The 24,516-nt window shown below is 34.4% G+C and overlaps 1 protein-coding gene across 1 annotated transcript in view; it reads right to left on the minus strand.

Moving 5' to 3' along the window:
• The window catches only part of LOC306875728 (sodium-driven chloride bicarbonate exchanger-like), a gene marked incomplete at both ends in the record, with an annotated part of 65,062 nt that overhangs the window by 8,337 nt on the left and 32,209 nt on the right, over window positions 1-24,516 (minus strand). The window contains 17 exons of the mRNA XM_079426437.1: window positions 337-588; window positions 664-825; window positions 2,057-2,170; window positions 2,338-2,499; window positions 3,184-3,289; window positions 3,419-3,664; window positions 4,806-4,939; window positions 5,066-5,240; window positions 8,007-8,101; window positions 9,425-9,571; window positions 11,450-11,537; window positions 11,617-11,774; window positions 14,255-14,343; window positions 18,543-18,731; window positions 20,478-20,638; window positions 22,583-22,721; window positions 24,002-24,145. Of these exons, the coding sequence (XP_079282563.1) occupies window positions 337-588; window positions 664-825; window positions 2,057-2,170; window positions 2,338-2,499; window positions 3,184-3,289; window positions 3,419-3,664; window positions 4,806-4,939; window positions 5,066-5,240; window positions 8,007-8,101; window positions 9,425-9,571; window positions 11,450-11,537; window positions 11,617-11,774; window positions 14,255-14,343; window positions 18,543-18,731; window positions 20,478-20,638; window positions 22,583-22,721; window positions 24,002-24,145 (2,561 nt within the window). The remainder of the gene's footprint in view (window positions 1-336; window positions 589-663; window positions 826-2,056; window positions 2,171-2,337; window positions 2,500-3,183; window positions 3,290-3,418; window positions 3,665-4,805; window positions 4,940-5,065; window positions 5,241-8,006; window positions 8,102-9,424; window positions 9,572-11,449; window positions 11,538-11,616; window positions 11,775-14,254; window positions 14,344-18,542; window positions 18,732-20,477; window positions 20,639-22,582; window positions 22,722-24,001; window positions 24,146-24,516) is intronic.

Here is a 24,516-nt window from a genome sequence, read left to right on the forward strand (position 1 = left end):
CACAAAATATAAAAACAATGATTTAAAACTGTGAAACTTTTAATTTAACATTAAAACAGAGTACTTTTTAAAAGTGTACTTAAGAAACATAGTCATAAATTTTACTCTAGTACACTTAAGTGTCCTTTTATTTCAGTAATATTATATTATTTTTAAAAATATACTTTTAAGATTTGAATCAACTACGAGTTCACATTTAATATAATTAAGCACACTTTTTTCACAAGGGAGTATGCATGAACTGTAGAGCTTGAATGCCATGCAAATCATTTAGGATAAAAGTATCAGCCAAGTGCATAGATGTAAATGCAATTATGAATATCTTGAGTTCCAGACCTTCAGCACTGAGGTCATGAATACAGAGCAGCCCATGAGGAGGAAGATCATGAGGCCAGTGATCCGCTGCTCTCTGATCCCGAGGAACTTGGGCTGTTCTCCAGGCGCCGAACACTCGGACTCCAGCTTCAGACTGTTGACGTGAGAGATGGACAGAACCGTCGCTGCCACGAACCACGGCAGCCCCATCAGAGAGCAGACGCCCAGCATCACGCCCACCACGAACAGGTCCAGATGATAGCCACAGCCTTTCTGTAGCAACAACACATCAAACGAAGGGTTAACTCATTTCAGACTTGACTGGCAGTTTGAAGAAACTAGCAGCACCTTCAGCTTGTGCTCCTTCCTGTTGATGATCACAGCTGTGATCTGCTGGTCCATAAAGATGAGGATGGTGCAGAGGAGGGCGGGAACAACTGTAATCACACACGTCCACCACGGGTTCGGACCCAGCGGATTAATGAACCACCCACGATCATCACGAGTTGGCTGAAAACATATTGCAAGACTTATTAAAACATATTAAACTGGCCAAATCTATTCTTATGAAGTCTATTAATATATATAAATATATATACTGTTATGCTACAGTTAACATATGTCTAACATTTTTTGGTTTTTCTGAAGTTACTGCATTGAACTATTTGTTTAATTGTACATAACACTGTATATTTCATTGTATATTTATTCTGGTTCTTTTTTCACATCATATTTTTAACACAAATTTTATCATTTTATATTGCATATAGGGTTTGAGAATCGAAAATCAATTCCAATTTCAGAATCAGATACTTAAGGTCAGGAATTGGATACTTGTCAAATTAAAATTTCAATTCCACCAATCTATTCCTATGTGCGCATCTTTTTTTTATTTTGTGAAAAACTCTCTTTGAATCATTCATTCAAGAGATTCATTCAAAAACACAGATTCATCCAGTAATGAATCGAATAAAGTCATTGAATCATTCCATTTATATATATTTTGTTTAGCTGTCTAATATTTTTTCTTCAGAATTGTGAGAGCTACAACCTCAATTTATCTCAATTTATCCAGAATCGTGCAGCTCTATTTCGCAAACATTTGTATGTAGCCGGCTGATTTTATTGATTGCTGATGGCTATTCAACTATATGTTCTTCAAAAAGAGACAGAATAAATATGTTTAATATCTAAATGTTTTTTTAACCACATTAGAATTGAAACTGGGAATCGATGAGAATCCGAATCGATAAGCAGAATAGGTTACCCAGCCCTAATTGTATATTCCTTAACATATTCCCTTGTAAATGACAACCCTTTATATATTTTTAAAAATGTTTAATTTCTATAATTTATTCTACTATTACATCCCACAATATCTCATTTGTGTTAATTAAATTAAATTAGATTAAGATCAAAATAAATGTAATTAAATTAAATATTAGTGAACTAGAAAGTAAAGTGTGAAAGTAAAGTCTGATGTTGGCTTGAGAAAGCCTAGTTTGAAAGTTTAAAATATTTTAAACTGAAATGGTTTTAAAAGCTTGAAGTTTTTAAAGGTTTTTATATTGAAGTGGTTTTAAAAGCCTTAAGTTTAAAAGATAGATAGATAGATAGATAGATAGATAGATAGATAGATAGATAGATAGATAGATAGATAGATAGATAGATAGATAGATAGATAGATAGATAGATAGATAGATAGATAGATAGATAGATAGATAGATAGATAGAAACAAACCTTAAACACATTAGGGACCTTCAGTTTGGTGGAAGGCACTCCTAAAGCGTAATCCACCAGAACCATCGTAGCAATAGTGATGAAGACTGCAAAGTCACTGATGATGGCTCTGACCTGGAGGAAACAGGATTTACAATTGTTATTCTCCTCCTCACAGCAGCAGCAGACACTCCGCAGTAACACTAGAGAGCACCAGAGCGCAAAGAACTACAGCATCGTGACATAAACGCCGCAGCAGCAGCAGATCTCAGACAGACGGTGGGCAGTAATGACTGCAGTACCTTGGTGGGGAAGTAGCGGCTGGTCTTGAATTCTTTGAGGAACGCTGACATGGCCACAGTAGAGAAGAAGAGGACTACAGACCAGAAGAGAACGTCAGGAATGTACGGACCGTGAGGCCCGCAAGCCGACCCCACAAATTCTCCTTTCTTCTCAATGCAGTCCTGAAATGTGAAAGAGAAATAATGGGTTGGGATAGCTTTTTTATTTCTTAAAGTAATAGTTCACTCACAACAACAGGATGGTGAGTAAATGATAACAAATGATTAATGTTTGGGTGAACTCTTGACATGCTTTGCATTACTGAATTTCTAAATCTCTCTCACACACACACACATCTGCTTAACATGCTGCTATTTTCACTCGTGCCCATTAAAAGACTAGCAGCAGCAATGATCTTTTTTACTGATTTTATGGTGATTTATTTTCTTTTCCTAAAAAATGCTGTCTGGATAATCCAGAAAACTGAAGCTACTTCAGTAAGTAAGTGACCAGTAAGTTTTGAAATATTAATAACAATACTAAAATTATTCTTATCTTTACATTATAAAAATCAGTAAAGATTTCACAGCAAAAAGACACACGATCCGCAAGCTGAAGGTAGATGTTTGTATGATTATATTAAAAGTTTAATAAAGACTTTTATTTGCTAAAAATGATAAACTATCAATCAGACGACAGAAGTCATTTAGTAGACTGTGTACATCATGATTTTAGTAAAGTTTTGATCACGCTGATAATTTAGAGGCCTTAGAAATTTGCTAAATATGATACAGCAGGCTTTACAGGGTTAAAATCAGTTGTAAACCAGGTCAGGGATTCTCAAAAGTCACAAATGCAACTCTGACCTGAACTTCCAGAGCCTCCCAGAAGATCTCTGGAGCTGAGATGTTGTTCTGCTCCCAATATTGAAGAGTGGCATTGCTGGGGTTTGCAGGCTCAATACAGGAACATCTATAAGAACAGAATATTGAGGGTAAAATGCATTTGTTTCTATAATACTACAGCATACTGATCTTCTGTACAGCATTGGAATCTATATTACTTTCTTTAGTCTTTCATGCCATTCTAAACAGTGTTCACCTGTAAGTGGTGAGTTTCTCCAGATTGTTGTTCATGTTAATGGGAGACGTCTCCCCGAGATGAATGAGCTTCTCCAAGGCCTCGTAGATGAAGATGATGCAGATGAGAGAGGCGAAGGCCTCCTCCGTGAAGCGCGTGATGTAACAGACGAGGGAGCTGGCATCAGTGGCCACCAGCAGCAGACAGAGGAACGCCGTCCACAGCCCGATACATGCCCTGAGGGACAGATACGACAGCCCATACTCCCTGCGAACAAACACACCGCGAGCCACGACTCATGTTAACACAGTCTGAGGCTTACACAGGCCGTTATTTAGCAGTTTGAAGAGCGATTTCAAGTCTGAAGAGATGTAGGTCATGGTTAGGGGTTACTAAGATATTCTGAGTGGTTGCTAAGCAGTTTCTAGGCTGTTCTAGCTGGGTTCTAGAGCAATGCTATGGCATTCTGGGTGGTTGCTAGATGGATGATTGAATGAATAAATGAACAAACGAATGGACAAACAAACCGACTAACGAATGATAGATAAACAATAGAATGATAGATAGAACGTTAGAACGATAAATAGATAGATAGACAGACAGATAGATAAACAAACAATAGAACGATTGATAGAATGATAGAACGCTAGATAGAACGATAGAACGATAGATAGACAGACAGACAGACAGACAGACAGACAGACAGACAGACAGACAGACAGACAGACAGATAGATAGATAGATAGATAGATAGATAGATAGATAGATAGATAGATAGATAGATAGATAGATAGATAGATAGATAGATAGATGAACGAATGATAGATGTGCAAAGAAAACAAAAATAAGGACTATTCAACAATTCGTCTCCTCCCTATAGCGCCATTTTGAAGAGTATCACATACGGAAACAACGTATGCAACATTTGTACGCCGATACACTGTTTACGTCAAGATCAAAGCATAAACTACGTAAACAATGTAAAAAAAACGTATCCACGTACGGTGCTGCTGACAGAACAGCATATGTTGTTTACATATGTGATACTTTCCAAAATGGCGCTATTGGTTGACGCGGAGGAGACGAATTGTTGAATAGTCATTATTTTAGTTTTCTTTGCGCACAAGAAGTATTCTCATGGCTTCGTAAAATCACGGTTGAACCACTGATGTCACATGGATTATTTTAACAATGCCCTTACGTTTCTGTGTCTCTCAGAATTCATCAAAAATATCTTAATTTGTGTTCCGAAGATGAACGAAGGTCTTACAGGTTTGGAACGACACGAGGATGAGCAATTAATGACAGAATTTTTTGGGGGGTGAACTATCCATTTAATTTATTTATATAATTGAAGTAAGTGTTTGCACTAAGCAATATAAAACACATTTTTTTATATTAGACATACTTGCAGAATTTGAATAATATTTTCTCAAACACCAAGACGGGTCCGGTGCTGCCCAAAATAGTGAGAGGCTGTCCGGCAAAAAGCGAGTAAGCAATTCCAGTCATGGAGGCTCCAAACAGCGATTCAATTGCACTCTGGGAAGAAGGGAGAATATGTCACAAAGCATCATGCTTACATGACTACACTAATATAGATTCAAATATTAATGACTAGCCAACTAGGCCAATTAGATGTGCCTGCATGTGTTCAGGTGTTCTTACTATGCGTCCCTCTGTGGCTTCTCCCAGCAGTCCTCCGAAGGTGATAACAGGGGACATGCAGGCGCAGTACAGGAACAGGAAAGAGGCCAAACACTGCAGGCTGAGCGCATCTGTGAAATCCGACAGGAAGTGCGGAGCCTTCCTCTTCACATCCAGAACCAATCCACCAAAAAGTCTGACAAAAAACACCAGACACAAGATTACTGGCGTCTGAGCTGCGCAAAGAGGTGGAAAACTGGCTGAAACTGAATTCACAGTGTTACATTCCATAGAGAATTACATGCAAAATAAACACTCACCAGGCTATTTCATTTCACCAGGCAATTCATTTCATGACAATTAAATCAACTCATCATAAATCATTGCTATAGTGCAAAAAAATTTTTTTACTATTATTTACATTTAAATTTTTATAGTACTGTATTGCATTAAGGAGAATTAAAAAAAAAAAAAAAACTCAAATGTAAAATATCATTATGCATTACAGGAATTTGGGGGTGAATGTGTGTAATTCTCACAAAAATAATTTCAGTGCAAAACAATTTTAATGCACCTAAAAATAGGCTCAAACTCCAGTATTATTGATTGTTTGATTATTTTATGTTTTTATTTTTTTATTTTTTTTTAGTGCAAAGAAGTTCTCGCAAGTCACACATCTAACAACAAACAGAAAAAAGAAGTTTATCTATAGGATGGCTGGAGTTTTCTCTCCATGTGCCGACACATATGTGAAATATTCCTCACATGTTCCTCACGGTTTTCTAGCCACTTTTCTTTCACAGTAAGACAGAAAGTCTGGCGCGTCTTGCATATGAAAAAACAGTTGCACTGTCATAGGGACAAAAATATATATTTTAATTTAGTAAATGCTAAATACAATTTCATAGTCTGGAAGAAATACTCAAAACAGCAAATTTTCACAGTTCACCGACCACTGACAAGTGTGGCAAAAAAATATGTATAATTCAGAGTACTGAAAATTGAAATCAATGTAGCACATAAACATAAGGATACATTTTTTTATATATATTCAACCAATTCAGCTATTTTTAATCCATTATTTAATCCAATTTTGTAGAAAAGTGTCTTAATATTTGGCATTCTAATAAAAATGAGTCAAAAAAGAGATGTTAAAATCAAAACAGATCTGTCGCACTGGTAATGCAAGGTCAAACTGAGAGCATTGCATTCTGTATACAGTATTTTCGGTAGCACAATTTAGCAAATATCATCCAGATATTTCATGCATACAGAAAAACTACATTTTGTGTAGTGTATGCATACTGTATAAGGCATAATTCTTTAACCAGAAAGAAATATTAATTAGGGCTGATCAGATATGATCGCTGTGAACCATTTGGGAGAAAAGAGCCATCTGAGAACAGAAGGGGATTATTGTTGTGAGAAGAGAGAAAGTCACTCAAAGTTGTGAAAACTGTCACTCAACAGGAAGAGTGTGACCAAATGTCAAACATGGCGTGTGTCCAGTTCACTGGAGAGTTGAAAACCTGGTCTTCGGTGGCACGGCTCTCGGTTACATTGTAGTACAGAATGAAAGCATCGTCCTGCATGATCTGCATTATTACAGTATGTGCCCTTTTACCATCATAATGAACGCAACGTTGAGCTGCGTGACCTTTTACAGCCATTTGGCTTCAAAGAGGGACATTTTATTTCTCAGAGGTTGTCCTTTCATAGTTCATGGAATTAAGCCGTTGTGTTTAAGGCAAGACACTACAGGCAAAAACATTGTTTTTCCATGTAATGGTCACTCCTGGGATTCTGGATTGTTTGAGTTTTCATAACATATTGTTTTAGTCTAATGGACAGAAAACATCCAGCATGCACTTTTAAGTGTTTGTTTTATTGCACTTTATCTATTTCATTTACAATGCATATCAAAATGAGTTTTTTCTTCACTTCAGCCACACTTACATACACCAAACTTTACAGTTTTACTCCTATCTGTATTCTGAAGGTGTTTACAGAAGGGTTTACTCATATATCATTTTCATGATTTTATACAATATACAAATTCCTAAAAACATGGTAAAAAAAATAATAATCTGTCTGTTGACAATATTTTCTTTAAAGAGTGATAAAAAAAGAAACCCAAAATCCCCTCTGTAAAAACCTTTAACTCTAATGTGTCAACAAAATCAAACAAGAATTTTGAAAATGTTTATCATTATCCAATGTTCAGATTTCTGTTCCAATATTTATGTAAATTAGTGCATATTTAATTAGATTATACCTCATTTGCATAATTAAACAGTATTTTAAAAAAAATGGTTTTGTATTGTTTAGAGGCTTTTATTAATATTTTTAATTAGTTATTATTTTTATATTTTCTTTTTCATTTACATTTAAAAGTTTTGTTGTTTAAATGCATTAAATGCATTTTTAAATGTCTACGTAGATTTTAATCATTTTTATTTCAGTTTTATTACATAAAGTTAATATTACATTTTTTTAAATATTTTTATTTCACTTAAAGTTGATTTTATTTCAAATAACAAGGTTTTAGTTTTAATGAATTATAATAACCCTGGTAATACAAAAATGGGTCACCTTTGTCTTAGATGTTTCTCCTTAAACTAATTCGAAGAAATAAGAGTATAAATCAATAAAATGTGAATAACAGATCAGATCATTTGGAAAAAATTAATGATAAATGTTTTCATATCGATTAAAGATTTCATATTTTCTTTGGATTCTAGGCACAGTTGGTAAGATTAAATTAAAATCTCTTTTCTAGAGGACACAGGGGAAAAATAACATCTAAAAAGCAGGAGACTTCGGCAAACACCTCCATTTCCTCTAAAAGGAGATATTAAAGCGATTTTCATTTTCGAAGGTTTTCACACAAACTGACATGTGATTAGGATGTGTCTACACACTTACAGACACACACACACACACACACACACTCCAGACTGACCTCCCGGTGCGCTGCAGCTCAGGGCCTCCGTGTCCACCATGTTCCTCCGGCTCTGCCAGCTCTCCATTAGGCACTGCAGGGATCTTTCTCTTCTCCTGTTATGTCAGACACACAGACACAGAAAACTGAGAGAGGAGTGTTTGCAGTGATATTCCTCAAACGTTCTGGTTAGTGTTGGTTCTAAATCTGTGACTGTACATGTTAAACTACTACAATTATTTCAGCCTGCAAACATTTGTCTTTAGACAGCTATGATGTCATCAGAACATTTGCATACTGAATTATGATTGGTCTTGTGTTACTTGCATTTATTGAACTAATTTATAGCTATAATTACACTGCATAGTTGCATCATTTACTCGCCAAATGATGCTGTTCTCAACCTACACTTACATTCAGAAGTTTTAAGATTTTGTCATGTTTGTTGAAATATCTTATGCTCATCAAGGCTGCATTTATTTGATCAAAAATACAGTAAAATTGTCAAATATTATTACATTTGAAAATAACTGTTTTCTATCTTAATATATTGTAAAACATATTTTTTTTCTGTGATCAACTTTCAGCATCATTACTCCAGTCTTCATTCTAATATGCTGATTTGCTGCTTATAAATGCCTTTACTATCACTTGTGACTAATTTAATTCATCCTTGCTTAATGCAAGTATTAAATAGTAGTGTAAAGGATTTTTTTAGAGACAAGCTTCCCAAAATTGTCTTCTTTTTGTAGAAAGTCATGTTGGTTTGGGAAAGTAAATAATGGCAGAATTGTAATTTTGGGGTCAATTATCCCATTAAAGCTTATGAAATCTCAGGGGGCATGTCAAACAAATAATTTAGATCATCAGGGTTCAGTTGAATCACTGTATGCTCAACTCCAGATTAATGTCTGCATGCTGCATTGAACAGCACTAAAAAAGGGTCCATTTTTCCCTATTTTCTCTTACAGTAAAGTGTTAATCGAGATTCAACAGCAAATGCTCCATTTTAATCTTTATAACCAGATGGAGACTCATTACATCACATGACTTACTGTACATACACATGTGCCAGAAAACACTGAATTTGCCTTAGCAAACAGTTTTTCATTTTATATTAAGCACAATAAAGCCATGGAATACTTTTTAACACTTTTGAAGGAGGAATATGTGTGATGAGCACTTCATGATGCTTTTCCTTCACTAAGCACTGCAACTCATTTCTGTCATTTTGCACAAAAATTCATATTTATGCACAATTTGCATATGTCTACATACATTTTTACAACTTTCAAGCAGACATCTTAAGATCAAAAGCCTTTTAAGATCATGAGAAACACATATTTAGTCTAAATAAGACAACATATTCGTTTTCTATCCTACTTCAGCTCTGTTGTGTTTGTGTCTGTGTAAGTTTGTCTGGTTTCTGTTTCACTGACCTGGGACGGGACGTTTTTTGGAGGCTCTATCCTGATGGACGGGTCCCATTCTCCTGGTGGCAGAACTGTAACTTGGTCAAGAAATTCATCAATTCCAGCAATCAGATCATTGCGGTCTTTAGCTTTATAGGCCACATCATGGAAAACCTACAAAAGACAAAACCAGAACATTCTTAGTCAAAAAAAATGTATGGATGTTGATTTCCACTACAAAATAAAGCATAAAATTAAGTTCATATCTCAAAATTCCTAACCTTTTTTATATAAATATTTCTAATTTTCATTTCTATTTCTATTTCTATAAATATATAAACTCTCAATTCTGGGAAAAAGGTCATTTGTGACATAAACTCAAAGTCAGAATTGTAAGATAAAAAAGTCACAATTACCTTTTATATTTTTTCTATTTCATGGCAGAAACAAAATTGCGAGAAAGAAAATAATTGTGAGATATACAGTAAACTCAGAAGTCAGAGGAAAAAAATCGGAGGAAAAAACGTCTGAATTGCAAGTTGTAAACTAATAATGCTGAGAAAAAGGTCAGAACTACAAGATGTACAATTCAAATAAATTCTGATAATAAAAAGTCAGAATTACGAGATTTAATTCTGAATTGTGAGAAAAGTCAGAATTATGAGATGTAAACTCAAAATTATGAGAAAAAAGTCATAAACTCAAAAAAAAGGGTCAGAATTGGTCAGAAATCTAAACTCCGAATTCAGAGAAAAACGCACTGAAACACATTTTCCACATTATTATTCCATTATTCTGTTTGTGTTTCATGAAAGAAAGCAAACAATGTGGTTAATAAATGATTTCCATTTTTAGAGAAGCTCTTTCTTTAAGACTTCATATACTGGAAGCTTGGAAGAAAAGTACATATTCACATTTTCACGCTCTTCAATAATGTCTTAAGATGTTGCCTTAGCAACATCAAGCAGCAGCTTGGCACGAGGGTGGTTTTCTGGCTAATTAGCAGTCATTTGCATGTTATTAGGGCTGTTCTGTAAGTCTCCTCTGCACCTCAAAGACTAAGTGAGAGAGAATCTGCTGAGCTGTGAAAGACCTCAGGAGTCTCCAGTGCTCTCATCTCTGTGAGAACGCTTCAGTCTGCACCAAATCCAGTTGATTCAAGCAATAAGCCACTCACGGTTGGGAATTTATGGGGTGTTTTACATACAATGCAAAGCATTGCAATTATATGACAAAATATTCTGGAAATGTTCAATATTGAGTTATATTTATTCATATTAATGGGTCATTCCTTCAATGTATTACAGTTTTATATCTCTCTTAATATGTTGGACAGTTTTTTATGTAAATCACATTAGTATATTTGAGTAAATACATTTTTAATTATTTAAAGTAAAATAGGTGTATCTTAGGTGTTTCTTCAATTTTTTTCTTTCTCTAATTCAAATGTATCAAACAAAATAACTTTCTCTTTTGAATATTGTATAATGAAATATCATTCTGATTTCTGTCATTTGGTTATTAGGTGTCGTGTCTAAGAATTCCTTTTTGATCAAATTACAGAAATCGGAATGACATATTCCATAAAAAATATACATGTAAAAATATTTTTTAAATATATAATCAGTTATTTGATAAAGCAATTTCAAGTTGACAACTCAAACTTCCATTTTCATAAATGCATCTCATTTAATCAGAATTAAGAATTAGAACTCTTAGGCCTGGTTTCACAGACTGGGTTTAGACTAAGCCAGAATTAGGCCATAGTTCAATTAGGACATTACTGGTGTGCATCTAAAAACAAAACAAAGGCACTGTTTTAAGATCAGTCGGTGCAAGTTTCTTTCAGTTGAACCAGCTCAGACTTACATTTTAGTCTAGGACTAGGCTTAAGCCTTGTTTGTGAAACCGGGGGTTAGGTTGTTTTTGGGTTTTTTCAAATTGATTTTGAATGATTCTAAATGCCTCTGGATCAAAGATTTTAAAAAAAGTGACCACGAGTACTTTATTAAAAGCTGTAAACAACTATAAAACAACTTCATGCCCTCTTACCTCATCTGTCATCAAAGTAGCAATTGATCTGCCAATCTCGTGATATTGTGGTCCTTTACCCAGAGGCCCCAGCAGGATGAACAGGAACCTGACAGATCAGCCACAAAACAGTAATGTAACGGGTGTCAGGTATCAGTATAGACTAAACTGTCCAGTTCTATGCTCACCTGGTGGTAATGGGCACTTCCGCCAGGCCGTTCAGCAGTACGGCAGGAGAGAGGCGGACAAACGCCACGACAGGCCTGTCCAGAAACTCCAGCTCTCCAACCAAAACATTAGAGGCCTCTGCACCCGGAGGAATCTTCTTCATGAAGTGCAGGTCTATCTACACACAAATCATTATGCAGAGTCAGGTTACTCCATCACTAGATGAGAAATACACATGCACACTGAGAACAAAGCCTGCCGTGGATGTTTTGAACAAATAGATTTGAAAAGTTGAGCAATCTGTGAATTGAATACTTTAGCAGTTAAAAATTTCTCAATGTTAATGAAAATGTAAAAAAAAAAATCTAAATATTACTTTAAAAAAAATGATTCAAAATATAAATAAAAACTATAACAGTACCTCAATAATACAAAAAAAAAACCTAACCTCAGTATTTTCAAACCATAATTATGCAACCCATCCATATCTAGGATTCTAAGTAATTTTCACATCTGGATATGGAATATTAAAAAGCATGAAAAACAAGTCCATAAAGCTCTTTGTAGAAATCTGGAATTCTGGTTCCTATGGAATGTGTTCTTAGACTGCTTTAAAATGATGTACAGAACCAAAGAGATTATGTATGTTTGCATAATGCAAAAGACCATGTGTTGTGTAAGATTTCATAATATTACTCTCTATATTACTGCAGCATTTCATCATGACCCCTGTGACCCCTGAAAGCACCGCAGCCGCTCTGTCATCTGTTCATGGGATCATAACATAATACCCACTTAATACAAGAAACAGAACAGTCTAATGTCAGGTAAAGAGGGTTTCAACCGCAGTGTGTTTGAAGCGTAATCCCTCTTCCCAGAACAGAGAGACTTCACAGAAAATCCACAGACCTCTGTGTACTGAACTGAACTGCAAGACATGTCACACTGTAAAAGTCTTAGTTATTTTAACAGAAACTTTAAGTTACTAAACCAAATATGGTGAAATATTTATACACTGTAGAATTAACATGACATAACAGGACATTTCACTATAAAATGCAGTAAGATTTGTGTTTTTGTGAAGAAAAAAAAATTAAGAACGTCCATAAAATATATGGAAATAAATGCATGTTTGTTGAATTCTACATTATATATTACATTTAGCAAAATAAATAAAAAATGCATGCACTTTTAAGGGAATTTAAGGGGATTTTTTTAATGATTTGTTTTGCTTTTGTTTTTTGTACAATAAAAAAAACTGGTTATATAAACTACCTTTTAAAAGTTCGGGGTTAAGACTTTTTAATGCTTTTGAAAGAAGTCTGTTATGCTCAAAAATACAGTAAAATGGTAATATTGTCAAATATTATTACAATTTAAAATAGATGTTTTCTATTTGAATATAAATTTAAAATGTCATTTATTCCTGTGATGCAAAGCTGAAAAAGTCTTCATTCATTCGTGTTAAAAATCTGTTTTTGCAGCTTAATATTTTGTGGAAACATTTTATTTTCAGGTTTCTTGATGAATAGACAACAATATAAAAATAGAAATATAATACATTTATACATTTAAAATGTTAATTAAATCAATAATTAAATAAGTAAACAATAATATCCTGGCCAGAGGAGAACTGGCCCTCCGACTGAGCCTGGTTTCTCCCAAGGTTTTTTTCTCCATTCTGTCACAGAGGGAGCTTTGGTTCCTTGCCGCTGTCGCCTCTGGCTTGCTCAGTTGGGGACACTTGATTTCTAGCGATTATCGTCAATTTGATTAAACAGATACTATTTAAACTAAACTGAGCTAGACAATGACATCACTGAATTCAATAATGAAATGCCTTTAACTGAAAATTGAGTGTTTAATCTTATTATTATACATTACTGACACTCTATCCTCCAATTTGATACTGTTAAGTGCTTTGACACAACCTGTATTATTAAAAGCGCTACATAATTAAGACTAATAGAGAATTCAAAAGAACAGCATTTATTTGAAATAGAATCTTTTGTAACATATGTTTTTATTATCACTTTTGATCAATTTAATACACATTTACTGAATTAAATCATTCATTTCTATTAAACACACCTACACCCCATACATTTGAATGGTTGTATATCATGGTTTCTGCATAAATATGAAGCAGCACAACTGTTTTCACCATTGATAATAATCAGAAATGTTTCTCGAGCAGCAAATCAGCATATTAGAATGATTTCTGTAGGATCATGTGACACTGAAGACTGGAGTAATGATGCTGAAAATACAGATTTGCATCACAAGAATAAATCACATTTTAAAATATATTAAAATAGAAAACACTTCATTTAAATTGCAATAATATTCCACAATATTGCAGCTTTACTGTACTTTTATTGTGTATATATTGTGTTATTGCTGCTTTGTACATTGCCTATTTGGATATATGTATATTATTCTTTTATTATCTGTGTCCTGTTGCTGTCTTTCTGTTGCACTGAGGAGCTTCTGTCACTTCAACAAATTCCTTGTATGTGTAAACATACCTGGCCAATAAAGCTCATTCTGATTCTTTTTAGCACATGCATGCAGCCTTGGTGAGCAGAAGAGACTTCATTAAAATGGTAATGTTTCCAAACTTTTGACTGGTAGTGTAGTTGAATCCTGCATCATTACCTTGCTGAAGTCCACAGCACTGTTTTCACGGCTCACGTCATGCTTGCCCTCTGTGGTCAGCGGATGAGACTGTGGTGGAATCATCTGACCTGCAGACAGAGAGACTATCAATCAATCAATCAATACAATGACAATACTAATCAGCGTTAATCAGCCGATGAATGGAACGCAGCATACGCATCGGCTGTATTAAATGTAGCAGACTGAAATGATAGTGTTTATGGATTGGTAGAAGAGAATGATTTTAATGGAGGTCTGCCATGATCTCAGATGTGTTTTGAACATCACTATTGATTACTACATTCATAAAGAGACATAATGAGCAGAGAGGATGGCTAGTACTAATTTCACATTTTTGCCTTCAAAAATGGATATTAATAAATGCATAAATCACCAAGCATCACTTTATGGAAACTCGATTGCGCTCTACTCTAAAGGCAGCTGAAGCAGCTTTCAGCGCATGAAGCAGCTCCAAAGCCCTTAGTTAAAAGAGCATCTCATGTGGCATGAACAGATTTGTGTTTATTAGTCATGCTCGCTGCTGTTTTAATGCAGCTTTGGCTCAGCGCTGCATGAATTACAGTACTAATGATGCTCTGAGCGTTTGCACGCCACAGAACGAAGGGTCTGGTACACTTCATGCGTTAGCGTGTGGGAAGCTGGCAATCTTCCTAAACATAAGCCCTGTATAAAGGTGATGAATATTCAGAATAGCCTTTCTCACACATTACAATATCATGTCATTTATCTGCAAAATTACACTGCTTATCTACTGGGGCAAATTCACACTTACTGTTTACATTTGATTTAATTTTGTAAATTGCTTTGGACAAAATGCATAATGCATAAATGTAAATGAATGTAAATTCAACATCAGTCTTGGGTTTAACCAACTAAAAGAAACAATGCTACTAACTTTAACTATATTTTTCAGTAGCATGAATGTAAGTAAACTGTTGCTGCCTTCAAATACTTAAAAGCCGTAGCTAGATATGTTTTTGTGCAGGAAAAAAAATCAATGTATTGGACATTTTTAAACTTTTTTGCTGAAACCAAGAGGAAAGGATGTGCATTAGGTGCCTAAGTCACACTTTACTCTGTATTATATCCTTATGCAGCAAAAGGGAATCATGGGAAATGTAGTTCTGTCATCCAATAGAATGCAACGATCCCATTCATTTTCTCCATAAGGGAACTGATTTTAAAGCTAACTCATAAACCATTAAAGACAGATCTACTTTGAGTTACAAGGCTGTTAATCGATGGTATATGCTTTTGTTGAAACCATCACCCTGCAATATTTAAAAAAATAATTGTTTAAACATGGAATTCCTGGTGAAAAACTACATTACCCATAATTCCTCAAATAAATTTCTATCAATCAGATATTTGAAACAAACAAATTGCACCAAAAAAAAAAAAAAAAACTCTTTAGCACTGCTCTCAAACTGGTTATATGTTTGTAAACATATACATATTATGCAATAAACATAAAATATGTTGTTTCTATAATCAACATAAGTGACCCTGGACCACAAAACCAATCTTAAGTCGCTAATAGCCACAAATGCATTGTATGGGTCAAAATGATTTATTTTTCTTTTATGCCAAAAATCATTAGGATATAAAGTAAAGATCACGTTCCTTGAAGATATTTTGTAAATTTCCTACTATAAATATATCAAAAATTTGATTTTTGATTAGTAATATGCATTGCTAAGCCCTTCATTTGGACAACTTTAAAGGCGATTTTCTCAATATTTTGATGTTTTTGCAAATATTGTCCTATCATAACAAATCACACATCAATGGAGAGCTTGTTTATTCAGCTTTCAGATGAGGTATAAATCTCAATTTCAAAAAAATTGACTCTTATGACTGGTTTTGGGGTCCAGGGTCACATATATCCATTAATAGTTTTATATTTATCTGTTGATTTTTAATGTCTAGTTCTTCATGAACTCTACACACAAATTTAAGTACTTCTCATCAGCGACTATGACATTTTGATGTTGTTCATATGCACTTGTCTCATTAACAAGAGCAATCTGACATGGCATGAATGCAGTATATTAGAATATCGCAGTCTCAAAAAAACCTTTGGATTCATTTTAGTGAGTCGATTCATTCAGGCAGTTTATTTTAATGAACTTGTTCTGCAAAATGATTCTTCAAATCATTTGAATCAACATTCACTTTAGTTCCTGGAACTTTCTGTGCCTCATTTTATGCATTTATGTATATTAACATATTAAGACTGACAGTCCACACAAACTAAATGTACTTAAAAGAAAGCGTCTCACCAGTGATTGTTATTTTGGTGCTATCCATGTGCACTCGTTTCATAATTGTAATCATTCTGACATTATGTTAATGCATTATTCATTCAGACAGTTCATTTTAATGACCTGATTAAGCAAAACGATTCTCCGAGCCATTTGAATCATCACTCCTTAAAGTTCCTGGAGCTTCTTGCGCATTATTTTATGCATTTATTTATATGAACATATTACGATTGACGGTACACACAAATTTATTGTACTTAAAGGAAAGCATCTCACCAGTGATTATTATTTTGGTGCCGTTTATGTGCACTCATTTCATAAGTATGATCATTCAGACATTATCTGAATGCAGTATCTTAGAATATCTCCCTCTCAAACAAAAAGTTTGGATTCATTTTATTGATTCAATACATTCAGCAAAATGATTCATTTGAATCATCACAGTTCCTAGAACTTCTTGTGTATCAATTTATGCATATACAGTATGTATATTAATGTCACTAACTCCCTAACATATATTCTTGTTTTTGTGCCAGATATGTTCATTTAATCATATTTTTTTAAATATAATTTAAAATATATTGCTTATTAAGATAGCTTAAATACAGTTAGCTTGATTTTTAAATTTGTAAGAGTTTACTGAACTACATTTGACAAGAAAACACTATTTCTGTCTTTCTACTTCAAAAGTTCATGTTTAATTTAATGTCTTGCTTGCTTAATTGTGAAATTCTCCAGCAATTTCTGAGGGAAAACTATTTCTATATCATATTATTTCAGTGCACTGTAAATTATAAGTGGCTTGTTGCTTGGGCAAAATTTCACAATCACCTTTAGCGGTACAAGCAAAGAAATGAATCCAGCCATGGCTATTGAAGTTGTTTTGGCTTAATAACATTTGCTATTTGTTATTAATATAATCTCAGAGAATCATGCATTCTCGCAGCCTGTCTCAGCATTTTACATTTTGTCTACCACGTGCAACCTATCCGCTGAGATAACCACCTTCACACGTTATGTTTTAGGAAGCACTACAGCAGAAGGGAAAGTCTCTGAAGTTAAAAGTTGCCTGGATCCAAGCCGTCGTCACTGTCCAGGCTGAAGGAGGCGGTGGGGTTCTGGTTTGGGTGGGTGGATGTGGAGGATGGAGGAGGGAGAGGTGAGGTGATGGATGCTCTGGACGAGCAGCACAGAGGCCAACATGGAGAACAGGATGAGACCTGCCCATCATTCCCATCACAAACAACTGATCGCCACAGAGGAGACTTAAAGAGATGAGATGAAGCGCCTGTCAGACACACACACACACACACATATAAAGAGGAGACAACACAACAGAGACACTGAAACTCTGAGATGGTGGATCTGACATGTGTGAGTTGATTTTTAGGAGTGACAGATTGAAACCAGCATCAACAGACAGTTAAATGGACATAAATTGGACAATTTCCAAGTTTCAGAAGTGACAACTGCATTAAATAAGTAAAGAGGTAAACAGCCTAAATTACTTTTCCTTTTCCAACACATCTTATTTGTCCCATTTGATATTAATAAATAAATATTTTAAAAACATAAATATTTATTCATATAAAAATATACATAAAATGAAAATTATAAATATTTATTTAAATTTGGCTGTTAAGATTTTTGTATGTTTTTGAAAGAAGTCTCATCTGCTCATCAAGGCTGCATTTGTGTGATCAAAAATAAAAGAATTGTTTTCTATTTGAATATAATGTAAAATGTAATTTATTGCTGTGATCAATGCTGGATTTTCAGCATCATTACTCCAGTCTTCAGTGTCACGTGATCCTTCAATAAAGACATAAATGTTTTTATTGTCAATTTTGATCAATTTAATGCATCCTTGCTCATAATAATACTCATTTCATATTCATTTACTGAATCCAAACTTTTAACCTGTAGTAGTATATAGTTTTGATCTCATTTGCATAATCAGACCTGCAACTTCTTTTATTTCCTGCGCAAGGGCAAATGAATACCGTTTTTGTCCGTGCAGTTTGTCTCAGACTGCCTCTTGCCGATGTCGGCGAAAGAGCGGACGATGGGAATCCGATTGGCCAGTTTCTTCTGGTTCTGATGATGGTGCTGCTTCAGAAGGGCCTCTTTGATCTTCTTCCTGACATCCTCTTCAAGATGCCCAGCCACTTCCTGTTGGTCCAGCACCATTTCTAAGAAATTCAACATACAACATTACAAATTATCAGCTGCAGAAGATAAAATGCATTATTACTGACCTAAAAAAAACACATCACAAATGTTAATATACAAACATTAAAATACGTAAACTTTTTTAAAGAATTTAATGAATATAAGTTAAGAATCAATATAAATATCACACTTGTAACATCACCATGAAATATTAACAATTTGGCAATAATCTGATGTAATTTAGATGATCTTTTATATGTTTATTATAATTATATTCTAAAACGTGAGCAGCGGCACAGATGTGCAGCAGTATAGATCTGCTGAATGCTATATTCATCTTTATATGTGCCACCAAAATGTTAATTATTCACTTCGAACCTGAATAATAAATAGAATGATGAATTCTTAACACAGCATATGTCTGGCCAGTGCTGTCTTGATGCGAAGCTAATGTGATCTTTAAATGGCTAATCTGTGCTAAATGTTTAGCAAAAACCTCATCTGTGTCTATTTTGCAGATGTTCCTTAAACTCTGCATCAAGAAACTGACATTGATGTTGATGACAAGCGATGGAGCAGCTGCTCAGAGATCCGTTGCATGTATCTGAAGATGCAGAACAGCTTCGAGTAATGCAAAATTCACATGCTTAAGAGAGTGAGGTGCAAACACTGTATAATTCATGACTGACACTAAGTGATAAAGACAATTTCCACAGTGCACTCACCTCTGGAGGCTTGTTCTAGTGCATTGAAATTACATAAAAAATACAGTTCGTATACAGATAGAATGATGACTTCTACAACACACCTTTTGTGACAACATGCCCCAATATTGGTTATGTTGTCAAAAAAGGTCAAAGTGTGTTGTAGAAGTCATCATTCTATCTATTTTTCAGGTTATACATACAAACATAGATACATAAATACACACACACACATATACCTGTATATATATCCAAATTCTGTATCTAAATAAACATGCAACTCTCTCTCAATCTCAACTCATGAAATACTGATGCTCAGAAGCTGAACACTGAACACTAGAACTTTGTACCTATGTGCCAATTACCTGAGCTTTAAACACTGAGTCTGTACATATGGCTTGAGCTCTCTTACACAAATCCCACAGAGATTAAAGTGTAAAACTCAGTTTAAGGTGTTCCTCAGTGGTATATGAGTGCTGGCACATCCTATTACAATGTGCTAATTTGACAATGGAAGTTCATTTGACCAGAAATAGCAAATATTTTATGATCACAGGAAAGAATGAAAGGGTAAATCTCATGAAAACATGTTCAGGTCACAGTTCGCCATTCATTCAAAACAGGAAAAACAACTAATTATATTTTACAAAAAGAAAATTAAGTCTATTTTTATAACCGTTATTGTTTTTTTTGCATTTTCACTCACATTTTGCTCAAACTCTCATTACCATACTGCATGTTTTTTTCTACATTTTCAATAATTGTAATTATTCTCAATAGTGATTCTCATTACTATACTGTAGTTTTTACTGTATTATAGTACAAGATGCTAGAATACAATGATTTTATACTTTAAAAAGTAAAATTTGTGTAAAGACAGTTCAGCAAATACTACTGTACAATGATGCATGAACAGTTTATAATTTTTTATTCACATTACAATACTAAAGAATGTATTTTTGTTTTCATTAATGAGAATTATTTGGGGAAATGCAATTCTCATAAAAATGATGTCTCAATGCAAACATTGGGATGTTGCATTTCTTTAGTATAAAACACAACCTGCAATCTCCTCCAGAGAGCTGGCTCTCATGTCCAGCAAGACGGTGCCGTTGATGATGCAGCTCCGCAGCTCAAAGAGACTGTGCAGAGAGAGCGTCGCAACGTATGGTTTACTCCAGCGCTCACCGCCGTCCTCCACGTCCTCTTCAAACTTCAGCCACCTGGAGAAAGAGACACAGACATGGTTAAAGGAATAGTTCACTCAAAAAAAATTAAATTTGCTGTAATGTATTCACCCTCAGGCCATCCGAGATGTAGATGAGTTTGTTTCTTCATAGGAACTGATTTGGAGAAATGTAGCATTGCATCAGTGTCTCAGCAATGGATGCTCTGCAGTGAATGGGTGCCGTCAGAATGAGAGTCCAAACAGCTGATAAAACATCACAATAATCCACACCACTCCAATCCGTCAGTTATGAGTTGTAAAGCAAAAAGCTGTGTGTTTGTAAGAAACAAATACATCATTAGGACATGTTTCACTTTAAACCATTGCTTCTGGACAAAATATGAGTCCATAATCTGTAATAATGCTTCCTCCAGTGATAAAGTCCATCTCCTGTTGTCTCTCACTCACATCAAAATCCACCAACATATTTGTTTAGAGCTGTTTTGGACTGTTTTTGTTTGTAAATGATGCTTGATCTGCGCAGATGTCTCTCTTGATTCAGACGAGAAGACTTTTTCACTGGAGGAAGCAATATTATGGTAATATTAATCATAATTTAGCCGGAAGCAATGGTTTGAAGTTAAAAAATGCCTTAATGATGGATTTGTTTCTTACAAACACACAGCTTTTGGCTTCACAAGATGTTAACTGACGGACTGGATTATTGTGATGTTTTTATCAGCTGTTTGGACTCTCATTCTGACGGCACCCATTCACTGCAGAGCATCCTTTGGTGAACAAGTGATGGAATGCTACATTTCTCCAAATCTGATGAAGAAACAAACTCATCTATATCTTGGATGGCCTGAAAGTGAATGAATTGTCAGCAAATTTTCATTTTTGGGTGAACTATTTCTTAAAAAATAATCACAACTGCAGCCAGAATACCAATGTCTGTCGAAAATAAGAGCTCTAAGATACATTTCAGAATTAAGAGCATAATTTTCATATGAAGCTCTCGTACAAATCCAGAAGAACCAGAATATAGTGCACAAGATCTACAGTACGGGCTTTATTTAATATGCCAAATATATCATATTTGTCCTTTTTGGAGCTTGACAGCATTATGAACTGTCATGAACGTTATGCAGATGAATAAATAACATAAATGACCTTCCTTATAACCTTTACTGAATAAGTAAATGGTAATTTGTGTTGCCTCATGTGAATTGTTGATATTTTTAGATATGAAGCAGTGCATTCTACATGTCTTTGCTTATTGAAGAAAAAATGAAAGCAAACCTCATGCTGAGTGCACTTGCATTTAGATGTGATGCCATATGACAATGTAGAAACCATCATCATTATAAGTGCTTTATTTAGCCTTTCTGTTTGATCACACGCACACAAACATTACACAACAATGCTTCTTTATATAACCTCAGCTCTCTTGGAATAATGCCGCTCCACAGATTTAATGCATTAAACATCACTCATGCTCTCAAAACACATGAGAGCAGCCAAGAATCAATCTCTGAAAAACACTGAGCATTAACGTGTGATGTCAAAATATTGATTAATTATTTGTGGGCTAATAACAAATAAGGATTGCTGAGAGACAAAAGCAGAAATCTTTTAAAAATTGTTTAAAGCTCATGTGTCAAGTACTTTAAAATGTAATTTGAGCATTTATGAATCTGAACTAATATATAAATATATATATATATATATACACACTAATTTTCTATTCAAGACTTGGAAACATTTTTTTCACTTTTTACTAAATGATTGTCCCATTTTTTGGAGACATTTGATAAAATCAGGATTAAAGATTTTAATATATATATTTATTATTTTCTTTAAAAATCTGTATTTTATGTTATTTTTTAATTATTTGTATCTTCTCCGACATAATTATATGTCATTAACCCATAAGTGCATACTGAATGACTGAATCCAGACAGGTGAAGTCACATGACCGAGTCACATGGGCCGGTACCTGGCGGTTTCTCTCCACTCAGCATCCTCTCCGTTGCGCAGGCAGATCTCATCCAGCTCGGTGAAGAGGTCGTGTGGTATGTGCTCTTCATCATCATCCTCAGTGCCCAGCAGAAACTGAACCCTCTGAGAGGGAGTATCTGTGACACAGCATTTCAATGACTTGAACTAAACGACCAAGCTCGGTTCAAAAGGTCACATGGCTAAAATAGGCAGCTAAAAGCTTCAGAGACCCGAAACTGTTCTGTGTTCAACACACGTTATGTGGATAATAATAAAGCACAGAAAAGAAGCAGCTGCTCTCTAGCAGGACTGAGTCATCATGATGAGCTGCTAAAGGAGCAACACACACTCCAACTCTGAGCCTGTCGAGATCACAGCCAAACAGAGACAGAGACAGCTTCAAAGAAACATAATACAACAGGACAGACCGTCAAAGGGAAACAGAAATGATGAAAGGATATCAGAAGGAACAGACAGAAAATAAAGAACACTGCAAAAACAGATGTTTTTGCAAAACATCTAAATATTTTTAATTCAAGATACATTTGCTTGAGATGAAAAAGGACATTATTATTTAAATAAATGTATTACATTTTAATTTATGAAAAATTTATTTAAATTCATTTATTCTAAATTCAATTTGCTTACCTCACTGGCAGATTTCATTGTTTATTTTGTTTTGTTTTGAGCAGAAATTTGCTTAATTTTGATTTTTTTTTTTTTTGAAAACAATATCAACATTTTAAATCATTTTGTGTTTCAAGTAAATGTATCTTGAATTAACCCTGTACAGATATTTTTAATGGAACAGAGTATTGAACCTTTAGCAAAAAAAAAAAAAAAAAAGTTTGCATGTTTTTTTTTGATGCATCAGGCTTTTATGGCTCATATATTATGATACAGTGAGATATCGGAAGAAGAAATATCTCAATTTCATTCAGAGGCCCAAACTGTCACACTATATCTCAAAATAATATATTTTATTAAGATGATATTTAAATTCTTAGTTTTATGATCAAAACATAGAATTCAATGCAATGCAATGATGATTAAGAGATGATCATACTTTATACTCGCATTTGAACATGATATTTATAATTATAATGATATCTTGATAATCAAGTATATCAACCTAAGCTGCTTCAGTCCAGAAAGAAATCTGAAAAATCAGAAAAAGACCCGTGAAGCACGAGCTGAAGCTGGACGTTTGTACAATTATAAGGCCTTTTACTTGCTAAAAATGTATAAAGTATCAATCAGATGACAGAAGGCAAGGTGTGCGACAGGTTTTTCAGCAGTTTTGAGCATGTTGATTAGAAATGGGCTTCGTAGGGTTAAGAATGTTTAGATATTTGTACTGAAAAACAGGACACAAACACTGAGTAAGAAAGTGGCTGAAGGAAGGATGGATGGTTACTGTATGAAGGAGATTCGTGTCCGTCTTCAACACCCGAGTCTCTCTCCCTGCTCCTCTTTCTGTGTCGGTGTCCGTGATGCCGGTGACGGCGGTGGGTTCTTCTGCCCAGAGGAACATGAACCCCGATATACAGAGTCCTGTGACCTATCCATCAAACACAAACACAAGCACTCAAGAGACGGTAGAAAATATAGAAAATGATTTGGTTCAACAGCACAGATCTCAATATAACCTTCACAGAAATTAAACCTCATACACACTGTAAAAACATGATTTTTCAATTCTTTCAGTGCAACTGGAACATGCTAAATGCTCATCTATAAAAATAAGTGCTGTCAAATTATTAATCGTGATTAATCGCATCCAAAATAAAAGTTTGTGTTACTCTGTATATTTATTATGTATATATATATCAATACACACACACATGCATGTATATATTTAAGAAAAATATGTTACGTTTATATATTAAATATATTTCTATATGATATAAATTATATGAATATAAATATATA

The sequence above is a fragment of the Barbus barbus genome (genome assembly GCF_936440315.1).
Source record: "Barbus barbus genome assembly, chromosome: 10".
NCBI classification, from domain to species: Eukaryota; Metazoa; Chordata; class Actinopteri; order Cypriniformes; family Cyprinidae; genus Barbus; species Barbus barbus.